This window comes from Mus pahari, chromosome 5 (genome assembly GCF_900095145.1).
Source record: "Mus pahari chromosome 5, PAHARI_EIJ_v1.1, whole genome shotgun sequence".
Lineage (NCBI taxonomy): Eukaryota > Metazoa > Chordata > Mammalia > Rodentia > Muridae > Mus > Mus pahari.
The window spans coordinates 133,192,513-133,219,475 of NC_034594.1; the positions used below are offsets into that span (position 1 = coordinate 133,192,513).

The 26,963-nt window shown below is 40.8% G+C and overlaps 1 protein-coding gene and 1 pseudogene across 4 annotated transcripts in view; one reads left to right on the forward strand and one right to left on the reverse strand.

Moving 5' to 3' along the window:
- Rabgap1l (RAB GTPase activating protein 1 like) overlaps window positions 1–26,963 on the reverse strand; it is a 548,268-nt gene that overhangs the window by 76,551 nt on the left and 444,754 nt on the right. Inside the window, exon 1 of one of the 4 annotated variants that reach the window (XM_021197286.2) lies at window positions 12,192–12,705. The exons of the other annotated variants lie outside the window; for them this stretch is intronic. Within the exon in view, the coding sequence (XP_021052945.1) occupies window positions 12,192–12,302 (111 nt within the window). The 5' untranslated portion in view covers window positions 12,303–12,705. Of the gene's footprint in view, window positions 1–12,191; window positions 12,706–26,963 lie in introns of those variants that run through there. 4 annotated transcript variants of the gene reach the window in all.
- On the forward strand, window positions 1,677–2,527 carry LOC110321185 (annotated as a pseudogene).

The following is a 26,963-nucleotide window of genomic DNA, read 5'->3' on the forward strand; positions in this document are numbered from 1 at the left end:
TGTGTGTGTGTGTGTGTGTGTGTGTGTGAGAGAGAGAGAGAGAGAGAGAGAGAGAGAGAGAGAGAGAGAGAGAGTTAGTTTGTGTGTAGCTCAAGTTTTTATCCTGTTACATAGAGTTCAGGATTAACTAGACTTAAAATATTAAGGAAATATTTCCTTAAATTATTAAGGAAATAGATCGATTAATCAATCTAGGCATTCTACAACATTTAAATGTATCAAAATATTACATGATACCTAACAAATATGTGCAATTTGTATTGCCAGTTAAAATCATTTAAAATAATTTATTTTATCAGTTATCAGTTTAAGATAATTTATTTTAAATATTTACTTATATTTTATATGTATGTAAATGTGTGTCTTGGTTACTTTTCTACTGCTATAAAGACACACCATAACCAAAGCAACTTGTAGAAGAGTTTTTAGGGGTTTGCCTGCAGTTTCAGAGGTTTAGAATCCATGACTATCAGGCAGATAGGCATGGTGCTAGAATAGTAGCTGAGAGAGAGCTTACATCCTTAACAGCAAGCAGGAGGCAGAGAGCTACCTGGAACTGGCTTGGGCTTTTGAAATCTCAAAATGCATATCAGTCACACTCCTCCTCTACCAAGATCATATCTCCTAATCCTTCCTAAACTGGTCTACAAACCTGGGCTAAGTAGTCAAATATCTGAGCCTATGGAGGCTATTCTCATTCAAACTATTACAGTGTGTTTGTGAGAGTGTATGTTATTTGTTAGCAGGTATCCTCAGAGGCCAGAAAAGGTTAGATGCCCTGGAGCTACAATTTCACGTAGTTGGGGCCTCCCTATATGACTGACTGCTGGGAACTGAACTCAGGATCTCTGGAAGAATAGGAAGTGCTCTTAAGCTGCTGAGCCATCTCTCCAGCTCCCAAATTGTTTAATTTTTCCAAAAGAAAAAAAAAAACCCTGAGGAATTAAAAACTAAAAGAAGAATTCTACATTATTTTCAGACTGCTAGAAATCAGTATATATACCTTACAATCATCAGGGCAACAGTGTTATTTCTGTTGTTCGTTGAGAATCCTATTTCTAAGGCAGCATATAGTCCTCACAATGACTTTTAATACTACAGTTTGATACTGAACTTGAGCTTTGCAGTGAGTTTTTGACATAATACTGGCTTCTCTAATAATATAACCATAATTTTAAATTCCTGTTACCCACACCTAAAATCTGAGTTATTTGATTTTAAAACACAATGTGTTTTACAAGAAATAAACCCTTACTACGTCATCTAGTTTAAGTAGCTCTGCTGCATAGCCTGACCCCTTTTTCTCCCCAGTTTCATTTCTTACCACACTGACTCTGGTCCTACCAATTAAAGGGCTCTCTCCAGGTCCCCCTCCCCCAACTTGCGATACATTTTCCCAGTTTTCCCATAGCTGTTCACATCTCAGATGGCAGGACCCTTACTGGCACACCGCTCCATGTGAAGCCTGGCAAACAGCATCACTAGCTCATGTTTCTGTTTTATATTTCTCACTGTAAGACTCACAATAGGTACCACAAATTGCTTTGCACATCTAGATCTTCTGTGCCAAGAACATAATGCAGTTAGTATACTGCAACAGATCAATGAATGTTTGGTTGATAATCAAACTGAATAAAAATGTCAATGGCCCTTCTTCTTCTTCGGGAAAACACCAAATGGCGGATGACGCCGGTACAGTGGGAGGGCCCGGAGGACCCTGGGGGCCCAGGATTAGGAGGCCGCGGAGGATTCGGCAGCGGGCTTAGGGGCCACGGTCGTGGTCGAGGCCGCGGGGCTCGAGGAGGTAAAGCTGAAGACAAGGAGTGGATCCCTGTCACNAAGCTGGGCCGCCTGGTTAAGGACATGAAGATCAAGTCCTTGGAGGAGATCTACCTGTTCTCCCTGCCCATTAAGGAGTCAGAGATCATTGACTTCTTCCTGGGTGCATCCCTNAAGGATGAGGTTCTGAAGATCATGCCGGTGCAGAAACAGACTCGGGCTGGCCAGCGGACCAGGTTCAAGGCATTCGTCGCCATTGGGGACTACAATGGTCACGTTGGTCTTGGTGTTAAGTGCTCCAAGGAGGTTGCTACTGCCATCCGANGGGCCATCATCTTGGCCAAGCTTTCCATCATCCCTGTGCGGAGAGGCTACTGGGGGAACAAGATTGGCAAGCCCCACACTGTTCCATGCAAGGTGACAGGCCGATGTGGCTCTGTGCTGGTGCGGCTCATCCCTGCCCCCAGGGGCACTGGCATTGTCTCTGCTCCTGTGCCCAAGAAGCTCCTGATGATGGCCGGTATAGATGATTGCTACACTTTAGCCAGAGGCTGCACTGCCACCATGGGCAACTTTGCCAAGGCCACCTTTGATGCCATCTCCAAGACTTACAGCTACCTGACCCCCGACCTCTGGAAAGAGACTGTCTTCACCAAGTCTCCTTATCAGGAATTCACTGATCATCTTGTGAAAACCCACACCAGTCTCTGTTCAGAGGACCCAGGCTCCAGCTGTGGCTACCACATAAGGGTTTTTATACAAGAAAAATAAATGGATTAAGTCTGCTAAAAAAAAAAAATGTCAATGGCCAATGCAGAACAATAAAAATCTTAAGAGTGTTTTCACCTACTAGGAGTATGAACACATGAAACAGATTAATAAAAATCAGTGTATTGTGTCAACTATTCCTGTAACAAATGCTTCTATGAAAGGACATTTAGAATTGGTTCATTGTAATAGGAGATAGTCTAGGGCTTCTATGACGTAACTTCCATGAGGTCATCATCCTCAATGGGGTGAGACTTTGTGGTAATAACTGTTTTGAGATCATCCATGCCCCTCCCTGCAAGTAACCCTTCATTCATGTTCCTAACTTTTCAGGGCTGTTTATCCCTTACTCCTCTGGAATTTCATAAGGATGTGCACTGTGGACCAAATATGCCCCTACCAGTTCATATGCTGATACTCTATTCCTAACAGTATTTGGTCATGGGATCTTTGGGAGCCAAGCTGTTCCTGAGAGGATGGTTATTCTCTCACAGGAAGAAACAAAGGTAAGAAGGTTTGCTCTTTCTTTGTCCTCTGCCATGCTAAGCTACAAGAAGATAATCATCTCCGAACAGGAGGAGGGCCTGCATTGAGAGTCCCACAATGCTGGCAGCCGCTCAGGTTACAGTCTTTAGAGCTGAGGAAGTTACCCTCACCCAAGTCTCTGGAACTCTGGCTGCAGACTGAACCGACTAAGATATTTCCAAGAAAATCTCCCTAAGGAAATTATCTTTCCCTGCAGGCAGGCAAGCAGTCTTTACAAAGAAACTGCCAACACTACCTCTGACTCCATGTTCAGAGCCTGCCATTCCTACTTTAAGTCACTCTATATCAAACAAACAGCTAGTTCTAGGATTATGGAATCTTCCTTCCACCACCAATCTCAGTGTTGTTGGTAGTTCACTCCCTAGAAACCTTCCCCACTGACTTCAGTCATAGCCAGTCAAGAAAAAAAGCAAAGATGACACGTCTAGTGTCTCTGCTTTCTCCCTGCTGAAACTGTCAACACTGTCCCTATTGTCAAGAGCAAGTTCTTACTCAGGGTCAAGAGGAAAACAAACTAGTTTAATGCTGTCTACGGAGGCTCGGGTGTGTAACAAACCAGGTTTCCCTCCAGCCCCAGGTCCCTCCTTTCCCCTATGTGATCTTGGGGGAAAGTCACTTAACTTCCCAAAGTCTCCATCTTATTATCCAGTAGACAGAGATGAAAACTCTGTCTCTATGGTAGGTATCTATCATAAATAAGAATTTTCATCTAAAGAACCTATGCAAATGGGTTTTAATAAACTCTTATTAGTTATCAATATGATCCAGCTAGCTTCCTGCCCCTCAATAATCAAGGCAGAGTTCTTTATTTAATCAGTTTAGCACAATTACTGGGGATTATCCCTAATCTATTTTTCTGTACACTAGACTGTCTACTTCCTAGTTGTACTACCCAAGTACTTACTATCTGAGTTGTTTCTGCTCCATCATCTATCTTCAAGGGGCATCTCACTCTGACTTGCGCTCTTGGTCCATCATGTCTAATGGAGACCTCCTGTTCTCCTTTCTCCTTCTTCCTTGTGGTCTCTGTGACCTCCCAGACCAGTAATTGAAACTGTGTTTAATTCTATTCTCCCCAGTAACTGGCTGTAACCACTTTTATTTAACCAATAGTTTTAAATTGGAGAATAAAGTTTACATAGCATCACTTGATGTACATGAGGACCTGCTGATCTTGGCGCAGTATTTAACACTGGAGCACACAGCAACATCAGACTAATCCCCAGCACACCTACCACTGATGGTTAGAGTTACTGAGTACAGGGAGCTGAGGGGCGGCATAAGAAGTAACAGAAACTACGGGGTTTGTTTGTACATGTACAGTGGACTAAACGCTTGTATATTTTATAGTACAAATCCTATTAGAGCAGGGTGCGGTGGTACACATCTTTAATCCCAGAACTCAGAAGGCAGGGGTTTTTAATTCTAGCACTTGGGAGGCAGAACCGGGACAGATCTCTGCAAGTTTCAGTCCAGTCTGATCTACAAATGAATTCCTGTCCAGCCAGAACTATATAGTGGGACTCTATCTCAAAATAAAATAAAATTAAAATAAACACAAGTCCTGTGACTCAGTCTCCAGAAGGGAAGTATACATATGAAAAGAACGTCTGGTCTCATAGGTGTCCCAAGGAAGGAGGCTTATATGGAAACTAAAATATAGCACCTTTGAAGTGTAGAAGCTATGTGGAATACTTTCTTAGAAACACAAATGAAAACTATGGAGCTTCTAAACAGATGTAAGCCGGCAACTGAACTACAAGAGAGCCTTGTCTGGACTAAAGGGGAGTACATGCTATCCGAAAGTATGCATGCTTCCTCTTTGGGAAAAACTCAGGGAACAAGGAAGCTGAGGACAGGTAATGTTGAGAAAGTGAGAAGGCAGGCCAGGAACCTTTTGCTGAGGCAGGGAACACAACACACTGTGTGAGTGCTTGTAGGGATATTACAGGCAAGCTTGAATAAAGGAGAAAAAACAACCAAGAAAGTGGGGTTTAGCAAAATGACTCATAGCAGGGGAAGGCTGAGAGATTTGGTGCTTATATATCAACAAAAAGTAACCAAGAACTTAAAAATGTGATAAAGAAGAATTTAAGTATACACAAAATATACAGAACAGTCCTCCAACAGCTTCACTACCTATTTTAAAGTCCAATGTTCGGTGTCAGCAATCACCCAATATTTAGTCTCTTATTAGTTGCATGTCTGTCAGTTTCTTCTATGCTGTAGCAGGTATTAGTATTTTGTTTTTCTGGAATTGGTATTTGCACTCCACTGTATGGATACACCACTGTGTGTTTAGAAATTGACCACATGATGGATCTTTGCTTTGTGTCTAGATTGGAGCTATTGAGAATAATGTTGCTATGTTCAGTCATGTGCTCGTGGGTTCTATTCTGTATCATTTTTCACCTAAAGATATTGACTCAGTTTCTCTCCAAAAGCACACAGACATGTGAGTCAGAGGCAGCACTGTTATTCAGCGTATGATGGAGCTATAAATCTTAATGCTTCACAGCAACAGTATTCTGCCCCAGGAATGAGGAAGCCAGAGAACTCAGGGACAGGGAGATAAACAAACTAGATACAAAAAAAAAAAAAAGAAAGAAAGAAAGAAAGAAAAGCAAGCAAGCAAGCAAGAGTAATCAGATGTCAGAGATGTCAGGGATGCAGGATGTCTGCCAACAGGAGACCAGTGCCAGGCTTGCTGCCTATCTTCAAGTTTGCCCTTGAATTTCAAGAAGGACACACCCTGGCATCCATGCAATAATAAATCCATGTCTTGCTTCATATAAAACAGAATTCTTCTGTTAGGATCCTAAGAACCTTAACTCATCAAAATTAGTAAGTCAGATGGGGAGAGATTTGGTTCCCTGAACTAATTTGAAATTGATAAAAGGTGCCAAGATAAGAATACGCTAAATGACAATGAGAATAAAACATGTTCAATAAACAATTCAAGTATGGAAGAATCTTAATTAGCTCTATAATGTTTGATTCTAGTCAATATTCAAAATGTTTATTCAGTGATGATTTAGAAGTAACTGCATTAATTTTATTATTTTCCTCATCTCTGGCATATGAAATTGCTTTGATTTTTTTTTTTTTTTTTTTTTTTTTTGGCTTGCTTGACGCAATTCATGTGCCAAACCACTAAGGGGGAAGAAACTGCAGAATGCTTACCCCCTCTTCCATCTACAGAACAGAGAAACTGTAGTTCCTGAAAGAGGCCCCTTCCGTTGCTGGTCCAGTACTATTTTAGTAACTGTCAGTTAATATCAACATGAAATAGCCTGTCTTAGACGGTTAAGTGACTTTTGTTAAAGGTCAAGGTTAACTACTAATCAATCAAGTCTCCTTCAGAGATAGAATGATATTCAATTTCAAGATGTAAGACACAGTAAAGTCAAAATGGGTCATCTTTTCCTTGGTTTATTTTTGATATCTGGTGTGTGTGTGTTACACAAGCTAGGTCACCAGGGAAGAGGAAACCTAAAATGAGAAAATGCCTCCATCAGATTGGTTGGTAGGCAAGTACGTATAGCATATTCTTGATTAGTGATTGATCTGGGAGGGCCCAGGCTACTGTGGGAACTATTGCTTTTGGACAGGTGGGCCTAGGTGGTATAAGAGAACAAGCTGAACAAGTCATGGAAAGTAAGCCAGTAAGTAAAGTTCCTCCATGGCTTCTGCTTCAATTATTGCCTGCAGGTTCCTGCCTTGAGTTCCTACCTTGACTTTCCTGGATGGCAGAGTGTTACTGTACACTGAAATAAATCCTTTTCTCCCCAAGTTGCTTTTGGTCACCATGTATCACAGCAATAGGAAGCAAACTAGGGCACCATCTAATTTCCTGTTCTAACACCATGTAAACCTTGTGGTAATTCCAACCTCCTCCAATCAGTTGTTCTTTTCACAAGGAGCAGTTATATCTTCCCAAACGTGACTGTATCTATCCACTACAAGAACTACCGGACAAGTGTGGGCTACTTTCTGACACGCACCGCCTTAGTCAACCGTCCAGGCACTTGCAGCAATTTTCACCTGCACTTTTCTATCGCTGTTGCATTTTCCTCCCTGGGGCCCTGTGGTCCTTGCCTGCCCACATTTGCCACGAAATTGCTTATGCAACTGAGCCTATCTTCTCAGTATAGGGGCTCGTACATATTCCCCACTATTGGTCCTTCCAGCCACCCTGAGTTCAAGTGTCAGATCTACACTATCTTCAGGGTGGAATGCTTCCCTTTTCCTGGAGAACTGATGCCCTAATCAAGCAGGGCAACCCAACAGTACTTTTCTCCTATCATATGCACCCTCTCCTCTTCTACATCCCCACCACACTTTATCTACCCGGCTCACTCTTTCCTTTAGACCTCCTTCTGAAGCTCAGAATAGACCCCTTTTCCCAGTAGGGCAGTAATTGGTAAGAGTTCTCACTGGGCTGATACAAGTGCTCTTCTTTGGTCTTTACAGAAATCCAATGAGGATGTTCTTCATTTCTCCAAAGAGGAAACGGAGGCTTAGAGAAATACTGTAATTTCCTGGTAAGTAGCAGATGTAAATCTTGAACTGACACCCAAGTAAATTTTAACTGTGTGCTTGTGCTCTTGTATGAGGGTATGCATGGAGTCCAGAAGTCAACAATCTCAGGTGTTGTCCCCAGGAGCTGTTCTTTTGTTTTTGAGTCAAAGTCTCTCTCACTGAGACATGGGGCTTGACAATTAGGCTCTTCTCAATTACATAAGATCCTCTTATCTCCCGCCTCCTCCCCAGTGCTGGAATCGTATACCACCACACCTGCCTTTTTATATACTTGCTGGGGACTGAACTCAGGTCCTCTGACTTGTAGCCCAAAAGACCATGTAACTTGCCAGGCAGTGGTGGCTCATGTCTTTAATCCCAGCACTTGGGAGGCTGAGGCAGGCGGATTTCTGAGTTTGAGGCCTGCCTAGTCTACAAAGTGAGTTCCAGGACAGCCAGGGCTATACAGAGAAACTCTGTCTCAAAAAAACCATAAAAACCAACCAACCAAACAAAGATTATGTAAATTCAAAGGACTCTAACAAAGCCAGGTATGGTGGCTCATACCTGTAATTCCAGCACTCAGGAGGTTGAGGAAGGAGGACTGCTGCAAGTTCAAAGCCAGCCTAGACAACACAGTGAATTCCAGTTCATCCTTAACTATAGTATAAGATCCTTTCTTCATCGCCATCTTCCTCGTCCAAAATAAAGTGTGTTAAGCAGTCATCAGCCTTTCAGACTTTGTATGTGTTGTCCCTTGTTCACAATGGTACTCCCCTTCCTTGCCTAGCAAACACCTGACCAGCCTCCAAAGTCAAAGTTACTGTTCTAGCCTTACTGTGGAGGCTCCTTTATCACTGCTCAACAGTGGCCATTATTCTCTAGCCAGTTCTACCTCTAGCCTCTAACGGGAGTTTCACAAATACTGACTTGGTCCTTTCTCTTATTAGATTAGGGGAGGGGGCTTTGAAGGGTGGACATTCTACTTGTGCCCAGAATACTGTATTAAAACATTAAAGCAATCTACATATTAGCACTTACTAACATATATCTGAAAGCAATGTTCCTTTCGTGGCCACTTAATAAATTAGAAAGTTGAAATAAACTGAGCAGAATATAAATTGACATTTAACCTGAAATATGTATGCCTGTTAGAGTTTGCATTAGCTATTAGGCTTATTCGCTGTTTAAACATGAGATCATGCATTTTGAATTTAAATACACATTCAAAGCCTTCCCAGGAATACAATAAATGTACCAGGTGTGGCTTTCTCTGTCATTTATAGTAGGGAGCTATAAATAGTGGAAGCTGGGCACAGTAGTGGTGCATGCCTGCAGTTCTAGCTACTGAGAAGCTAACTTACTTGAGCTCAAGAGTTCAAGGGTGACCTGGCAATAGAGCAAGACTGCATCAAAAAAGAAAAGCCTGTAAAAGAACTGAGAAAGGCAGAGGTGGAAGAGGCTGGCCACTCACAGGGAGAGCGCCTGGGCAGCCTCAGTCCCTCCAGTGTCCCCGTCAGCATCTCAGCTAAGTAAGCCTTGCATACACACAGGGAGAGGGGCATTATGGTTTTATCTCTAAATACAAGGCGGCTAACTTCCACACTTCCATTCTACAGGCCAATTTATATTTTTACTAAAAACAAAACCAAAACCAACATCTGGGCTAGTAAGATGGCTCGGTAGGTGAAGATGAAGGTGCCTGCCACCAACTGACGGTCTGTGTTTATCAGGACCCACATAATGAAAGAAGAAAGCTGACTCCCGCCTGTTATCCTCTGGCCACATGTGCGTACATGCTTGTGTGCGTGTGTGTGAGCACTTGTAAGTAAGAAAAGGTTCAGTGTCCATATCTTAGAATCAGACATTTTTACTATTTAATGAATCAACATATTTCTCTTATGAAACAAAACCCTATTATAGAAAACACCCATTCCTGTATTAAATATCTAAAGAGGGTTCTGTCAGGAGGCATTTTGCTTTATACTAAAGAAAACCTAAGGTTTTTTTCATATGATTTTGAGGGTTCTTCTCAAACAAAAAAAATCACTATTGAATGTAGAACCAAAAGCAAATGGCTCAGTGTGTAAAGTGATCTGAGTGACCCCCAGGGCCCACGGGGAAGAGGGAGACAAGTGGCTCCCAAAGTGGTCCTCTCATCTTTACATGCATCCACACACACAAAATATGACTTTGTGTGTCTTACTTTTGAGGCAGAGTCTCATTGTAGTCCTGCTGGCCTACACTCACACTAAAGCCTGCTTCTGCTTCCTCAGTACTGGGACTAAAGTCACGTGCCAACAAGCCTGGCTAAAATATAATTTTTATTTAAAAATTTGCTATCCAAAGAAATATTCTATGCCTTTTACGTGGAGCTTTTCGCATCGGCAGTTCTACATCAAATATATACATAAGTTACTGACAAATGGAGTGATTCTTGGAAAGTGCATTATGAGTCAGTCATGCAGTCAGTCAGTCATGCTCCCGTGCTCTCTCTCCTGCATGCCCGCCTCTCCCTCCAAACACACAAATACAATGTCTGTTGCTACAGAGCAGTGAGATGTTCCCTGTGACTGCATCTCTTCAGCTCCTCTGTCCCCTCCCTTAAGCATGCTCTGCCATTTCAGTTCTCTGGCTGGCTGCTGGCCTTTGTGTTGTGAGGGACCATAGCCAGAGTGGTTAACAGGACAGTCAGGTACTCTGTCACTGCACTACAGCCACACACACATCTGGGTTCATGTCTTCTCCCTTTGGTCTAATAACTTCTCTAAAATTTGAAGAGTCAGCTCAGACTCTAAGAGGATCTTGGTGAAACCATCAAAAAGAAACAAAAACTTCTGAATACTTTGGGTAAGTTCTTATGATGGACTATTATGAAATTAATGGATATAATGAAACTTAAATGTCTAAAACTTTCCTACCCCGATTCAGCATATATATTTTGGTAGGTAATTAACTTCACAAAATATGTTTAGTCATAAAAATAGAAACTTCGGGGCTGGGGAAAAGGCTCATCGGATGAGCATTTCTCATTTTCTCAGAGGATCCAGGCTTGACTGTCATCACACACATTAGCTCACATCCATCCGTGATTACTCCAGTTGCAAGGGATCCGATGCCCTCTTCTGACCTCCCTGAGCACCGGGTGCATACATGGTATACAGACATATATGCAGACAAAGCATAAATACACATAAACTAAAATAAATCTAAAAGCAGATTAAAAAATAGAAATTATGTTTATTTTGATAAAACATGTCATTGGCCAGGTGATTCTCTCAATAAACACCTCTAGGAGCAGATTATGGTTTTGTTTTTGCTTTCATCCACCTAGTTATCTATGCTGCATTTAGGAAACATGATAGAGGTGGAGAGTCTAATGAAGCTCTGTGCACTCTTACCTACACGTTATTATCAACAACTCCAGCTTCCTTCTACAGCACCAATCCCTCTACTGGGTCCTCCTATACTTTTTAGATGATTAACTCATAACTTTTCAATTATGTATGTCTAAATTACTATTTTAATATAATCATATTGTGGTACAAAATTTTTTTAAAATCCATTAATCATTAATATCATTAAAGAACTAATCAGTGGCCAATTCTCCCTCTTCCCCCATTATCTTACTTTTTTTTTTTATAGTTTACTCAGACCAGCAGCTAAACAATGTTGAAACATTACATCTGGTTGGTGAAACCTATATGTCTCTCTGAATCAATCCAGAATTTGTCCCATTATCTTTTTCATGGTAATTTACCACTTTGGAAAAACAAAACAAAAACAACAACAACTACTACAACAACAAAAACCCTGACGCATAGTGATTTTAGTGGTCCTGTGCCTTAACATGGAGAAGTGGGTTTTCACACTGGTAAGCTTTAACTGTTGTGATAAACTTTTCTTTCTTTCTGCTGCTGCAAAGAGCCCTGCTACGCACCGCGGGCACGGCAACAGTACAGGCAGATTAAGGGGAGTGCACTTCACAGACAGGGATCACCTGCGAGCCTCCCTGGTCAGCGCAAAGATGGAACAACAAACATTCTAACAACATAGTTTTCTATCATGCCAGAACACACATGAAAAATAAAAAATGATTTTTTTAACAAATATTAAATCACACCTAAAATTCTCCAAGAAGTTAGTTTGTTCTAGTTCTTCCTGGAGATAATTTAAGACCTGAAAGCTATTTGATTTTTATTTATGAAGCAGTTTGTCAATTTACAAAAGAGACATGGCCCATTGAAAGAAATGCTCTACTTCAAAGAGCCTGAACGGAATGTATGAAACTGTATCTAGTTTTATAACAGTCATACACAGACACAAAGCGAAGTGGTATGTGGCATTCTAAAACTCTTCTCAACCTCACTACAGTAGTATTTAAAGCATATTACCAACATATAACAGTGTTTATTAAGCAAACCCACTGAAAGCCTGCAGACCTTGCTGTGGCCTATATCACAGTCAGCAGCAGGGCTTCTGTTTACTTCACAAGAACCTACCCCTCTCTTGCTATGGAAGGTGCCCATCATGTTACAGAAAGAGGAGACCAGTGTAGTGTGCAAGGCGCCACCTACCATGGACCTGGGCTTGCTGATGGCCACCAGGCTAGTGAGGAAGTCTTCATCATGCAGCTGGCTGAAAACATGGGCGTCATAGGCTACCATAATGGAGATTTCTTCCATCATCTTGCCAGCTGGCTTCTTCACAGCAGCTGCTGCTGCCCCAGCTCCAGACCAGACTATCCCGGGGAAAAAGTCTTAGGGCAGCTCAGTGCACACACCCACTTGAGAGCCAGGGGCTGGGTGTCAAAATCAAGCAGGAAAGAGAGGAGGAAAAAAAGAAAAGGCAGCTGCTATCACAGATTTGCCTAATAATTCACCCCCAGTGGAAACCACACAGTCTCTTATCTCTGCAGGAAGTGTACACCATAAACACCTGCATTCTCAACCCAGCACATGAGAACGTCAGGTTGGGAATCTTCTTTACACTTCAGAAAACAAAAAGAAAAAGGTTTCCTTACTAGAAATAGCCTATATGAAATTCCTCCCAAAACAAAAGTTGATTTATGTTATGTCCTTGGTAAGTCAGACAGTTTCAAACAGTTCATCTCTTCATTATTATTCACATGAAGAGTCTTCTTGGAAGAAGAGCAATTTTTCTTAAAGCAATCAGTGCTTATTTTTCCTTATTCTTAGAAAATAAAAAAGATGATAAGCCATTATTATTTCTCAGAATTTATAGAATTCTTGGTGCAGTTAAAAATCTATCTCCTGAAGATGGAAGGAGGAAAAAAGAAACCTTCTCCCTTCTGAGTAATTCTGTTAAAAAAAAAAAAAAGTACCAAAATATAAAAATGAATCAATTCATTTGGAGCATCAATACCAGTTGATAATAATTTTCCTTTGTCCCACTAAAAATACAAATATCTGATGTGATTCTGGAGAAACACAAGGGTTTCATTTATAAACTGTTTTTCTCCCTGCTGATAAATATTCTTAGTCCTTTTATATTTAAAGTTAAAAGTTTCTTTTAATTACTCAAACCAGCAGATAGTCACAAACTACCCATTCCATAGTTCCCACAGGTGGTTTTTGGAGGGCAGCTGGAGATGGTAAGCAGGCTTCATGTTTTCAGAAGGAAAGTTCTCTCAACCACTAAATCACCCATGTTTATTCCATGCACCACAATGAAGGCAAAGAAAATGGAACAAAAAATAAAAGGAACGTTCCTCCAAAAGCACATTACCTACTAGTCCCATGCCTGCCCTGAGTATTACCAGTACAACAGTACTGAGAAGTATTTTCTGTTAGTATTAAACATTAATTTGGTGACATCTGTTAAAATAAAAAGAAATACTGCTATGTGGTCTTTAGGTTTTATCACCAATACCAGGATATCTATATTCGCTGGCTTGGGTAAACAAACTCAGAATGCAATCTAGGGTCTATTTTCCCAGGTTCTCTTAAAACTCTTCATATCCCATAGCACATCTACTTAACTTGTATCACCTTGTGCCATTTAACCATGACTGTGGGAGCTCTGCAGTCCTGTAAGCATTCTGTGGTAAAGCGCCTGCTCACAGAAGGGCAAACACCTCTGCTAGGAAACGGCCAAGTCTAATAGGCTTACTTAAACAGAAAATGCAATATCTTAAATAAATTCTCATGATTAAAACAACTTCAAGCTGTGTTTGACCCTTCCGGGAGCCAGTAAGGCATTTTCACTTCATTCTCCCCCCATAATGCAGCTTTGTGTTTAGAGAATTACTTTCATTAAGAATTTCCCAGCACATTTATCTTAAAGATGACTAGCCAAGTAAAAATTAAAAGATAATCAGGACTCATGGCATCATGAATTATCCGGGCAGTCCATACCTTCTGAATTCCTTTCTATCTTTTCTGTAGTATTTTTAAAGATAGCGTGGACCTCGTCATAGTTTCATCAGGGCAGCAGACTTGGAGGTTTACCTCAAAGCGTGGCTCTCCAGATGTGAAAGCCAGAGCAACTGCTTTCCCTCTTTCCTTTCTGCAGTGACTCAGTGCTGCCACTCTGATATCTGAATGGCACCGACAAAGACACCTGTTGTGAAAGGTAACCAAACTACTTCCCATCATGCCTTTCTTTGTGCTGGCAACCGCCCAGGGGCAAACAGGAATTATAACCTCACTTGAGCAGTCCCCTCTGCGCCCAGCCAGAGCACATTTAGAGAAACAATAGGTAATCTTCTTGGTTAAGAACACTTAAAGCCCAAGGGGGAAAAATAGCACCTGGGGAAACAACAGACCCAGGCACCTTAAAGGTGCTGCATATTCAACTAGTAAGGCTTAAGGCATCAGAGTTTCTGTGCAAAAATCGATTTATAAGACAACTGAAGATTGTAAAGATAGTTTTAACTTTACACAAAGGGTGGACAAACAATTCTATAAGCTCAAACCTTACTTCCTCCCAGAATCCTCTAATGGTCACAGTGACTAGAGTACTCCTGACATTTCATTTCTAAATCCAAAATGCCTGTTTGTCCACCACAGTGCTTTCCTTGAGCAGCACTAACGAGGATTTCTAACCCCTTTCTTTGTATTTTTGCCATTCTTAAATATGTCTTAAAATATACATTCTGGATCTTGCTAGGAAATGAAGGTTTTTCTTTTTGCATAAACAAAAAAGCATGCTCCTTGAAAACTGATGATCTTAGGAAAAACTTGTTCCTGTACCTTTTTTTCTCTTTTCCAAGACATTTTCTACTGACTCTGAGGCAGTCTGCAACATTCTCCCCAACTTCAGCAGCTTTTGTTCACTGTCCCCGTTATCACTAGCCTTTCAGTTTCACCAGACAGACACCCTTCTTGTGACTCCCCACCCTGTCCACTGGGTGACTGAAACCCACTGGATCATCTCCCAAGAGTTCCTGCAGCTTTGAACCTCACAGTATGCCACTGACTGGGAGAAATGGCGGTTGGGTAGAGAGTTACCTGGGACCAAAGATGCAGGCGCTGCCACCACCACTTAGAGACGCTGTGTATCAACGGACAGCAGAAAGCAAAGCACTCCTGGTAAACACAGGTCCCCAGTTCAAACAGGATCCAGCTAGCTGTCTATCGCAGGACGACTCATTTAAACTTAGGTTTCAGTTTCCTCTTGGTCACGTAAATTGAGAGGGAGACTAGATCAGTGGTTTCCCCAGTATGCAGGAAAAGCAAAAGCAATGTGTCTGGTTTCCATCCACTAAATGGGCTAAGTGGGGGATTTCAAAGAGAGAAAGCCTTTTAAATCTCTATCAGAGTAAAGAGCAAGGGGCAACATGAAATGTAGGTATTAAGAACTCCCCCAGAGTTGTTAAGTGTTTCGATAAATTCAGTCTACTTTGATAGACAACTGGAGATTTTCCAATATCAAGTCTTTATACCAAGAAAAAGGGATTCAAAGAAAAAGCAATTCTGACATGTTCAGAGCCTTTCTGCTTAGAACCAGAGTTAACTAAAATATAACTTGAGAGTTTTCCAGATGTGCTAATATTTTAAGATTTAATCACCGAACCTTTAAAAATTAACACACAAAAGCAATGGTTTTCATTCTGGCCTATGATACCTTGTCCTTAATCATACCCCTCCTGCCCTGCCAGGCACACCCTCCCTGCCTTGCTCTGTTGGTCTCTCCCCCCCCCCCAATCCCTGCTTGCTTTAATGTCACACTATTCCATTATTGTTTTTTTTTTTCTCTTTCCTTCCTTCTCCCTTAAAATCTTCCTCTTCCCAAGGTTCGTTTTCTACATTCATAATCATTCACCCACATGTATGTACATATGTTTCTACATGGTACACATGTGTATAAACACAGATTTGAATATGGAGCAGTGTCCTGCCTTGGTTTTAAATGCTGTTTTAAGAAGGTGAACTGGGGGGTAATTTGCTCTGGAGGCTGTTGTCCCCCAAGTCATCTTTTTAAAACTATACTTTTAAAAGAAAGCCACATTTGTTTCTCACTAAATACGTTTGAGTTGAATACCACATCCTAGCCTTCCAAGAATATCAATTCTGAGATGGCATAGTTAGAAACAGGAACAGCCAACATGAAACTTAGGGAAAGCCTAAATATGGTGACCCTTTCCTAGTCCGTGCTCCCTCATATACAGCACAGCAAGGGTTCTATGGTGAAAACAGCACTTTGTCATCCACCAGAAAGCAAATGCATTAAGAAACTGATCCTGCCTCCAAAAAAAAATCTCTCACCTCATGAGGGTGCCTGCAAAGACTCTCCTGTCTCCAGCTCTACCTGTTGAACATGCTCATCATGGCTGCCATACAATTGGGTCAGATGGAGAGGGGAACAGAAGAGCCCTGACAGAAATACAGCCCGGAGGGCAGAGGGCCCAGTATGCATATGCATGGGGCTGAGTGAACCCCAGAGAAAACTGCTGCTTCTGCTGCGTGGCCCTCACCCCCCCACCTTCGAGTGCACCCTCATACTTGGTTCTAAGTGTTCAGGACTTCATGTTAAGGGATCCCCCAAACCATGAAATGCCACAGGGTTGATATAGAAAAAAAGATAGGTAAGGTGGTGAGCTCTTTCACTAATCACCAAGCCCTAGTATTTCTATCTATACTCAGGAGTGCACATTACAAAATCCAAACTCTGCAAGACCAGAACAAAAGATACAAAACAACGTGAATAAGAACCCCTAGAGAGAAACAAGAAAGCTTTCTACTGTGCTAGCCATTGAGTGGAGAGCTGCTAAGACAAAGGTTAGAGAAACCTTAGTTCTCTTGGAAATTATACAGAGATAAGGAAACAAACCATTATTCTAGAGTTCCAGCCTTTCAACCCATTATCTCCCCTATCTTGGTGAGCAAATGCTATGCAAATCCAAAACCTCAGCAAACATAAAACACTAACCCCAAGGCATTAAGTAAGAAAAGAGACCCAGGAGGACATAAATACCTGTGGGACAGGCTCATTGGATCTCCTCATTTGCATCTTACCACAGAGAAAGGGTGAGGCCCAGTCCAGAGGAGAAAAGAATGTCCCTAACCAACAACCCAGCTTTCCTTCTCAATTAAAACACTAAAATCCAGAGCAAACTTAGCCAAATTAAACTTGCCCTAATCAGCAACAAATGAGACCTTACACATTCACTGATAATTGTTGTCATTCTGAAGGAAGACTATTTCAGAACCACCACAGCTAGTCCTTTGAGCAGAATGCAACTGAACTCTTACAAGTGACTTTACCTTAATTTCTACAGCATTCAGTGATTTACTAGTAGCCAAAACAAGCACTCTAAGTTATGCACTGCAGCCATGTTTCCCCACAAGATTCTGTCTGGCTGGTCTACAGAACATAGGGCTTTGTTCAGGTGCTTACTGGTCCCAGGCTCTCTCAGCCGGTATGTCTTCCTTCTTAAATCAAAAGCAAAAACAACATATAAAGAATTAGAATTGCTAAAGACAGTAATAGTGAATTATGTTCAATAGAGATTAAAGCAGTCTCATTTGTGGTAATTCTGTGTGCTGGCTAGTTTTGTTGTTGTCAACTGGATACAAGTTAGAGCCATCTGAGAAGAGAGAGCCTCAGAAGACAGAATGCCCAGCACAAGATTGGCTTGAGTGCAAAGCCTGCTGGTCATTTTCCTAATGAATGATTAATGTAAGAGGCCCATGCAATGTAAGTGGCAGATGCCCCTGGGTTATGTGAGAAAAAAAGCTAAGAATGCCATTAGGGAGTCATGGAAGCAGCACTCCTCCATGGCCTCTGCTGCTTCAGTTCCTGGTTCCAGGTCCCCACCTGAATCCCTTCCCTGACTTCCCTCCATAATGGAGTGTGACTACAGTGTAAGCTGAAATAAACCCTTTCTTCCCCAAGTTGCTTTTGGTCATTGTGATTTATCACAGAAACAGAAATCATAGCTAAGTTAACAATATACAATAAAGTAAAATACCCAGGAATAAAGTTAATCAAAGAAGTGAAAGAGCTCTATAATGAAAACTCTGAAACACTGACCAAAAATTGAAGACATATAGCTCTCTTAGGTTAGAAGGATGAATACTGTTAAATGTTCATACTACTCAGATCTGCACATTTAATTTCATAATCCCTATGAAGATAAAAGTGACATTCTATAAAGAACTAGACAAAAACAATTCTAGATTTATTTTGTTCTGTGTTTGTGTTTCTCTTTGTAGCCCTATTCATGCTGAACGTTGATCTGTAGACCATGCTGGCCTCGAACTCAGAGATTTACCTGTGCCTGCCTCCTGAACGTTGAGATTAAAGCCACCACTGACAGACTTTTGTTTCTGATTTTTGTTTTTCTAGATTTGTGTGTGTGTGTGTGTGTGTGTGTGTGTGTGCGCTATTCATACCCTGAATAGCAAAAGTAATTTTGAGCAAAAAGAGCAAACTGGGATGCTTACAGTAACACTATTCACAAGTGCCAAGAATAGAATCAACCTAAATGTCCATCAACTGATGAGTGATTACAGAAAATGTGGAGCACAGGCACAGTGGGATACTAACCAGCCATAAAAAGAAATTATCTGATATTTGTGAGCGCAAAGCAGGGACAGGATATCACTAGGCTAAATAAATAAGCCAGGCACAGAAAGACAGATTACCATATGGAATCTATAAAATCTGACCTGACAGAAGCTGACAGGAGAGTGGTGGTTCCTAGGTCCTGAAGCAGCGAGTAGAGAGGGGCTGGGTAAAGCTGCTCAATGGGCACTAATTACAGTAAAGGAGGCTCAGCGGTCCTAGGTGCACCTACACAATACAGTGACAAGAGATACTATGTACTACATATTTCAAAAAGCTAGAATAAAGATTTCAAATATTATCAGCATAAAGAAGCAATAATGGCGACTGGAGAGATGGCTCAGCAGTTACCACTGGCTGCTCCTCCGGAAAACCTGGGTTCAATTTCTAGCATCCGCATAGAGGTTCACAACTATTTGTAACTCTAGTTCCTGGGGATCCAAAGCCCTTTCTTGGCCTCTGTGGGTACAGAATGAAGGTGGTATACGAATACAGACAGGCAAATAAAAAATAGAGCAAATACAATTTAAAAATAGAGTAAATTTTTAAAAATGGTAAATATTTAAGGAGATCATGTATTTGTTTGTTTGTTTATTTATTTATTTATTTATTTTGTTTTTTCGAGACAGGGTTTCTCTGTATAGCCCTGGCTGTCCTGGAACTCNCCTCGAACTCAGAAATCCGTCTGCCTCTGCCTCCCAAGTGCTGGGATTAAAGGCGTGCGCCACCACGCCCAGCTAGAGATCATGTATTTAAACTGACCTAAAAATTATACAATGTAGCTGGCCATGGTGGAACACATCTTTAATCCTAGCACTCAGGATGCAGAGAAAGGTGGACCTCCATGAGTTCAAGACCTATTCACTATGTAGACAGCGTAGTGAGTTCCAGGTCAGCTGCATCTGGAACCAAAGAAGGACCAGCCATAGTAGAACCATCTTAAAACAAAAACATCATACAATGTATACATGTATCAAAACACATGATACCTATTAATACAATAAATGCAATCTTTAGATATTAATTTTAAAAATTAAGCAAAGAAAAACATCCAAGAAGACAAAGGGTATTGTATATCAATTCTATCCCAGTTCTCCTTTAGAAATGTACTCTTTGTAGCTTCTGCTGCATTTGAGAGCGTTCTAACAACTGACACAGATGAACCCTATTAGCAATGACTGAGACAGGTAAGAGGTGGTGGAAGGGAACTCTGCAGTGGGAATCAGTCCTTCTCCTCTCTAGTTTCCTGACTACAAGACTAACAATTTAATCAATTACTTTTTATTAAATTGAGCAATTGTCACAAGAACAGGGAACAAAGAGAGCATCTGCTGAATAATGATGTTCATCTGTTATAACCTGACCAGCAAAACACCATTACTATGGGCTCTCATGTGGAAATAAATCATCCTTCTTTATAATTGTATTGTAATGTGGCCTTCCACTGCTCATTTGTACCTCAGTCAGAAAAAACATCTTGGGAGATAGTTTAGAGTCAGAGCTTATCCTGAAGCTCAGCATTGAACAACAAAACTCACTCACTCCTTTTCAAAGGCGACAAGGAGCTAGGGTTAGGGGTGCCTGGATGAGAGGGAGAAATAACACATGGTTAACTGTGGGCCTGGGGAACTCCAGTGGCATGACTCCTGCTCATGGCCACACAATACCTGAGTCTTTCATTACCCTCATTGTAAGAGGTTACCTGACCTAAGAGTTCAAGCAGTTTCAAGTGTGACTAGAAATGCTCAGGGTTTTTTCCTGCCTCTGTCAGGTTCATCACAAGTACAAGACAGAGAAGAAAGGTTCATTCAATTTGGATTTGGATTTTGTTTGTTCGTTTGCTGGTTTTGTTTTGTTTTTGAGACAGGGTCTCACTATGTAGCCTTGGTCTGGAACTTGCTCTGACAGATCATCCGCAGGCTTCCTCCCACTGCCTCCGGAGTGCTGGCATTACAGGCATGCATCACCATGCCAAGTTGTTTGTCTTTTTTTATTGTTGTTATTACTACTAAATCGCTCCTTTAAAAAAAAACAGACAGTTTTTGAGTGTGATTTGTGTATGTGTGTGTTGCCTGCATGTATATCTATGTATTACATGCATGCCTAGTGCTTAAGAGACACAAAGAGAGTGGCAGATTCTCTGAAACTGGGAGTTGCCATGTTGGTACTGGGAATCAAACCCAGATCAGCTGGAAGGAGAGCCAGTGCTCTTAACTACAGAGCCATTTCTCCATCCCCTACTTTTTTTTTTCAATTCACTTAGAATTTATCAAAGAGATGTTCCTTTTATTTTATGTTCAAGTACTTTGTCTGCATAGCTGCACATGCATTACATGTGTGCTTGGTACCAGAAGAGGTCAGAAGATAGCACTGGATCCACTGGAACTGGAGTTACAGATGGTCATAAGTCACCATCTGGGTGCTGGTGACTGAACCCGGGTCCTCTGCAAGAGCAGCACTGCACTGAACTGATGAACCATCTCTCCAGCCCCTCAATTCACTTTCTAATAGTCAATAGTAGTTTGCTTTTACTATATCATTATATACTTAGAATGTTAACTGAAAACACAAGTATCCAATATTATTTACATGGCATTGCCAAGAATAAAGAAAGAGAAGACTGCAGGCAAGCCATGCATTTCCCCTCCAGTTACCGATGAACAACACATGTCAACAGTCTGTGCTACGGCAGAAAGAACTAGGAGTGAGGTGGATGGAAGTTAAAAGACAGCTCTGTGGTTTAGTCAGTCAACTGCCTAATGGGCTAAGAAAAATTTTAAAAATTATTTTAAAGATTTTAAAGTATTATTTATATGTTTGTGTTGTGCCTACCTGAGTTCATGTGTACTGTATGTATGTACCTAAAGAAGCCAGAAGAGGGCACTAGTTCCTCGGTGACAGGAGTTACAGATGGTTGTGAGCACTCTTATGGGGGCTAAGATAACTTCTGAGCCATCTCCAGTTCAGATTTTTAAAAATATTATGTGTATGAATATTTTGCCTACATGTATGTAAGTACACCACATGTGTGCCTTGTGGTACCTGCAGAGGGCATTAGATTCCCCTGGAATGGAAAATAGCAACAATTGTGAGCATCCATGTAGGTGCTGGGAACTGAACCCCATCTCTGCAAGAGGAGCCAGTGCTCTCCCAACTTCAGGCTTTAAACAGCAAACCCAACAGCTGTGCAAAGCCAAGAACACTTTACCCACTGAATGACAACTTAGATTTAAGTTAATTTTGTTTTGTTTTGTTTTGTTTAAGATTTATTTTATGTATATGAGTACATTGTGGCTGTCTTCAGACACAACAGAAGAGGGCTTTGGGTCCCATTAACAGATGGTTGTGAGCTACCATGTGGTTACTGGGAACTGAATTTAGGACTTCAAGAACAGCAGTCAGTGCTCTTAACTGCTGAGTCATCTCTCTAGTCCCCCCGTTTAAGTTAAAGTTAAAACATTTTTTCTTTTCTTTTTTCTTTTTCTCTTTCTCCTTCCTTCTTCCTTCCTTCCTTCCTTCCTTCCTTCCTTCCTTCCTTCCTTCCTTCCTTCCTCCTTCCCTCCCTCCCTCCCTCTTTCTTTCTTTCTTTCTTTTTAAATGAGAAAGAGTCTCATTTAGCCTAGGCTGGCCTTGAACTCACTCACTTCAATCTGTATCCAAGGTTGGTTGGCTCTCTTACTTTACCTCCCAAGTCCTGGGATTATGACATGTGCCATGACACCCACTGCTGGAACATATACAGATGATATAGGGGGTGGTGATATAGAGATGAGAAAAGGGCAGTTACATTTTTTAAGGTTAGTAGGTAACATGTCTATTTACCTTTTAACCAATAAATTTCTGTCCGTGTCTTTTAAATATAAATATCCCCTAAAAGATGATTTTTGCTTGAAACTCTTAGGTAAATATGCATTTTCCTTTTCTTTCTTTTTGCAGGGTTGGGTATCAAACCCAAGACTTCATGCACACTAGGGAAACATTCTATCACTGAGCCAAACTCCTAGCTCATGAATTGCATTTCTATCAAATTAACATTTTAGAAATATGTCTTTAAACTTTTAAACTTAATTCTCACATTGTTAATCCTACATTGTTCTTTTATGCGGGGATAACATTATAAATGAGATACGTACACAGTTTTATGGTCTTAAAGACTGCAGTTTATAAATGAGCCCTATATTAGCTAATTGTAGATAAATAATTCTATTATTTATAATTACGGGAGCTACCAATAGTTTATTATTGTTTTAAAAAGCACACATGTCTTTGTGTTAGGATAATGACTTACTGAAGACATTCCATTAAAAGGAAAAACCCACCTCTGGTATGTGTTGAGGGAAATTAACTACCATGGAAAATGCTATCCCAGGAGCTTTTCCTATTAAAGAAAATAAGCTACAAATACCTGAGTCAGCTTTGTAAAATACAATTGTGAAACAGCCATTTTGTGAAAACCTTCATTACAAGTCAAAAATTCTCTTTGCAAACACACAGGTTTTCTTAGTGGAGACCCCCTTAGTACTAAGGCTAGAGATAGCCTGTGATGTATTTAATGTTTCTACACCTGCCATTTTTAACTTCACAGGACACAAAGGGAGCAGCGAGCAAACTTGATGAGATTTTGTTTTTACTGCTGGACACTTGAATAGTAACACAATGAGGAAAACAGATCTAAGATTAGGTAATGTGTTGTAGGAAATAGTGGGAGGAGCTGACCCTCACACAGGTAAACACATCCTGGCTCCTCAGAGCAGTAACAGCCCCGCCTCAACTTAAGGTCTGAACACTAAGATACTTCTGAATCAAACACCCGCCCACTCCCCTCCCCCCAAAAAGTGACAAGAAGCAGCAATTACTTTAATTTAGTCACTGATTCCCTCTCCTAATACCTTATTATATGTCTTCTGACCTCAAGCAGCTTAGCATTTGAAAGCAAAACTCCAGAATCCTATTTACAAGGACTAGTGTTTCCTTTGTCAGCTCATTGTCACTGGCAGGCTACACTGTCAGGAAAGAAGGAAAGCAAGGTTGAAGGTTTGCTTTGGTTTGATTTTGATAAAAATAATAAAAAGCAGAAATCATGCCAGGCGTGGTGGCACACGCCTTTAATCCCAGCACTCGGGAGGCAGAGACAGGCGGATTTCTGAGTTCGAGGCCAGCCTGGTCTACAGAGTGAGTTCCAGGACAGTCAGGGCTATACAGAGAAACCCTGTCTCGAAAAAACAAAAAACAAAAAACAAAACAAAACAAAGCAGAAATCAGAAGAAATTAAAAACAAAACAATTTCCTCCTGATTTTGGTGATTAATGCTTAATAAATATATAAATTTCAAATAAGGAATTCTTCCAGGATTTTACCAATGGTTATTTTGGTGGTCGGAAACCAACATTCCCTTCTAGATTGACTAAAGTGCATCGAATTATAAGGAATTATCTGGCCTCCCCAAAAGAAAAACTGAATGAAAAAGTGAGGAATAGCAGAAAGGAACAAGCATTAACTTAGAAATGAGGCTGTAAGTTCAGTTTAGCTACAGTGTCTACATATAAGGCTTTCTGTAGGTAGCAAATTAGATGGTTCCTCAGCAGATCAAGGCTGTACTTTTATTGAAGTGGTGATAACACTTCTATTCTCAAAAGCCTGATTTGGTTGAACACCTCACACTAACTCAGACTAATATACTTTAATTACTACTATTGACCATGATCTCCATGGATACCCTTCTCTAATAGTACTCTCCTCAAAGTTATCAGTTTCTATGTATGCTACACCCTTGGTTTGTACTTAAAAATATTGGGGCTGTAGAGATGGCTCAGCAGTTAAGTGCCCTGGCAGCTCTTTCAGGGCATTCAGGATTGATCCCCATTACCCACATGGTGACTCACAACTGTCTATACCTCCAATCACAGGATATGTGACATCCTCTTCTGGCCTCTTTGGGAACCAAACATGCATGTGGTGCACAGAAATACATACAGGCAAACCCCCAACATGTAAAATTAATAGTATTGTCAATGACGATGCAGCTATAGCACTGTAACGCATCACAGAAACTACTGTAGTTTTAGTCTTTGATAAAAGCACAAAGCATACACAATGGGAGAGGACAGTCTATTCTAATAAATTCAGGACAAACTGGACATGCATGCACAAGCGTAAATGTAGACTCTCATAGCATCACGAAAAGTAATTTGAGGTGAAAGAGGGATGGCTCACTGGTCAAGACTACTTCCTGCTTTTGCACAAAACTGGGTTCATTTCCCAGCACACTCATGGTACCTCATACTGTCTGTAACAGTTCCAGGAAATGACACCCTCTTGTGAACTCTCTGGGCGCTAGACATATGCATGGTACACATGCTTACATATACGCAAAATACTCACACACATAAAATAAAATAACCTAAAATAATTAGTTTAAAATGGATTAAAGGTCAAGGCCAGCCTGGTCTACAGAGTGAGTTCCAGGATAGCCAGGGCTACGGAGAAACCCTGTCTCGAAAAAAACAAAAACAAAAACAAAAACAAAATGATTAAAGGTTATAGTAAGGATTTTGAATCACAAAGCTTTGACAGAAGACATTGGGATGAAGCTCTATACACTGGTGCTAGCCTATTTTTTTTTGAACAAGACAATACAAAGTAGACAATTTTTTTGACAATTTTTTAAAAAATAGGACTATACCCAACTAGAAAGCTTCTACACAGCAGGAGAAATAATTAACAAGATGAAAAGAAATAAGAGAATGGAACAAGTATTTTTAAATCATGTGTCTAATGATAGGTTATTAATGAAAATATATCAGAAGTGTACATAATTCAATAGCAAACAAGCAGTGATTCAACTGGAGAAATGGCAGGGAACTTTCCCAAACAACAGTGACTCACCAGAGAAACGGAAGTCAAACCAACAACTACTGGTTTTAGGACAGCTACTGTCAAAAAGGCAAAAAATGCCCAGGGCATCTCCCAATACTCAGAGATAGACACAGAAGTTCTGTGAGTTCCAGGCCAGTCAAAGCTACATAGGGAGTTTCATAAAACAACAAAAAGGACAAGTGCTGGTGAGGGTGTGGGTGCAAATCTGCACAGTCATCAAGGTCAGTCATCAAGGTCAGTCATCAAGGTCAGTCATCAAGGACCCTCCAACTGTTGTCAGGAGGGATGCTCTTTGCTCTGCAGTCACGTCACTGAGGGGTCAGCGCTTGTATTTGGTGGGGGTTTTTTTTGCTGATTTTTTGTTTGTTTGGTTGGTTGTTTTTTTGGGGATAGGGCTTCTATGCTGTCCAGCCCTGTCTGTCCTGGGACTCACTCTGTAGACCAGGCTGGCCGCAAACTCAGAAATCCACCTGCCTCTGCCTCCCAAGAGCTGGGATTAAAGGTGTGTGCCACCACTGCCCAGCTTTAGTTGCTGTTTTAAGTGTTTTTCTTTTTCTTTTCTTTTCTTTTTTCTTCTTTCCCTTTTCTCCTCTCTCTCTCTCTCTCTCTCTCTCTCTCTCTCTCTCTCTCTCTCTCTCTCTCTCTCTCTTTTCTTTTTTGAAACAGGGTGTCACTATTTAGCATTGACTAAGTTGTCCAGGTTGGGGTTGCAGGTAAGGATAATCAGGGCCAGTTTTCCTCAAATACTTTTAAAATCTACTCTGAATAGAACTTAATGGAGAAACTAGATGAAGCCAGCTTTTACAAATAATCACAGGGAAACATCTTATATTAGTGAAGAATATCATAATGGGAGAGAAAGAAGTGTTTTGTTTCTGGGATGTAATTGGCCTTGTATTCTGTAATCAATATGCCATGTGAGTGTCTTACTTTATTCTAAGGCAGCAGCATGGGAGAGAAGCCAAATCTACTTAAACTTCTTTTACAGCATTTTAAATCACACTGCTACGTAAGAATTGCTATTTATGAAAGAATTATTCAAACTGTGTGCATGGTGCCGGGAATCAAACTTCGCGCTTGACAGTTGCTGGGCTACTGCTCATACAGAACTAAGTCAGCAGCCATACTCCGATTATTCAAACTGAACTCCTCGGATGGGGCACTTGCTATCAGACAGTGGGTGTTCGGGTGCTTTTCTGTTTTACAGTAATTACAGTAATAATAATGCCTCTGACAAAACCAAGTTTTCTGGGGAAGGTCTGATTGTCTGGGTTAGAGTAAAAGAGGCAACAAGCAATACATAATATATACATGTAGGTTCAAGATTTTAATGGCCTTTAGTTTTACAACCTATTACAATTTTTATCAATGGGCTATAGCAATAGTATAGATGTTTTTACATATAATGAAAATACATGTATTTCTCTACACACACACACACA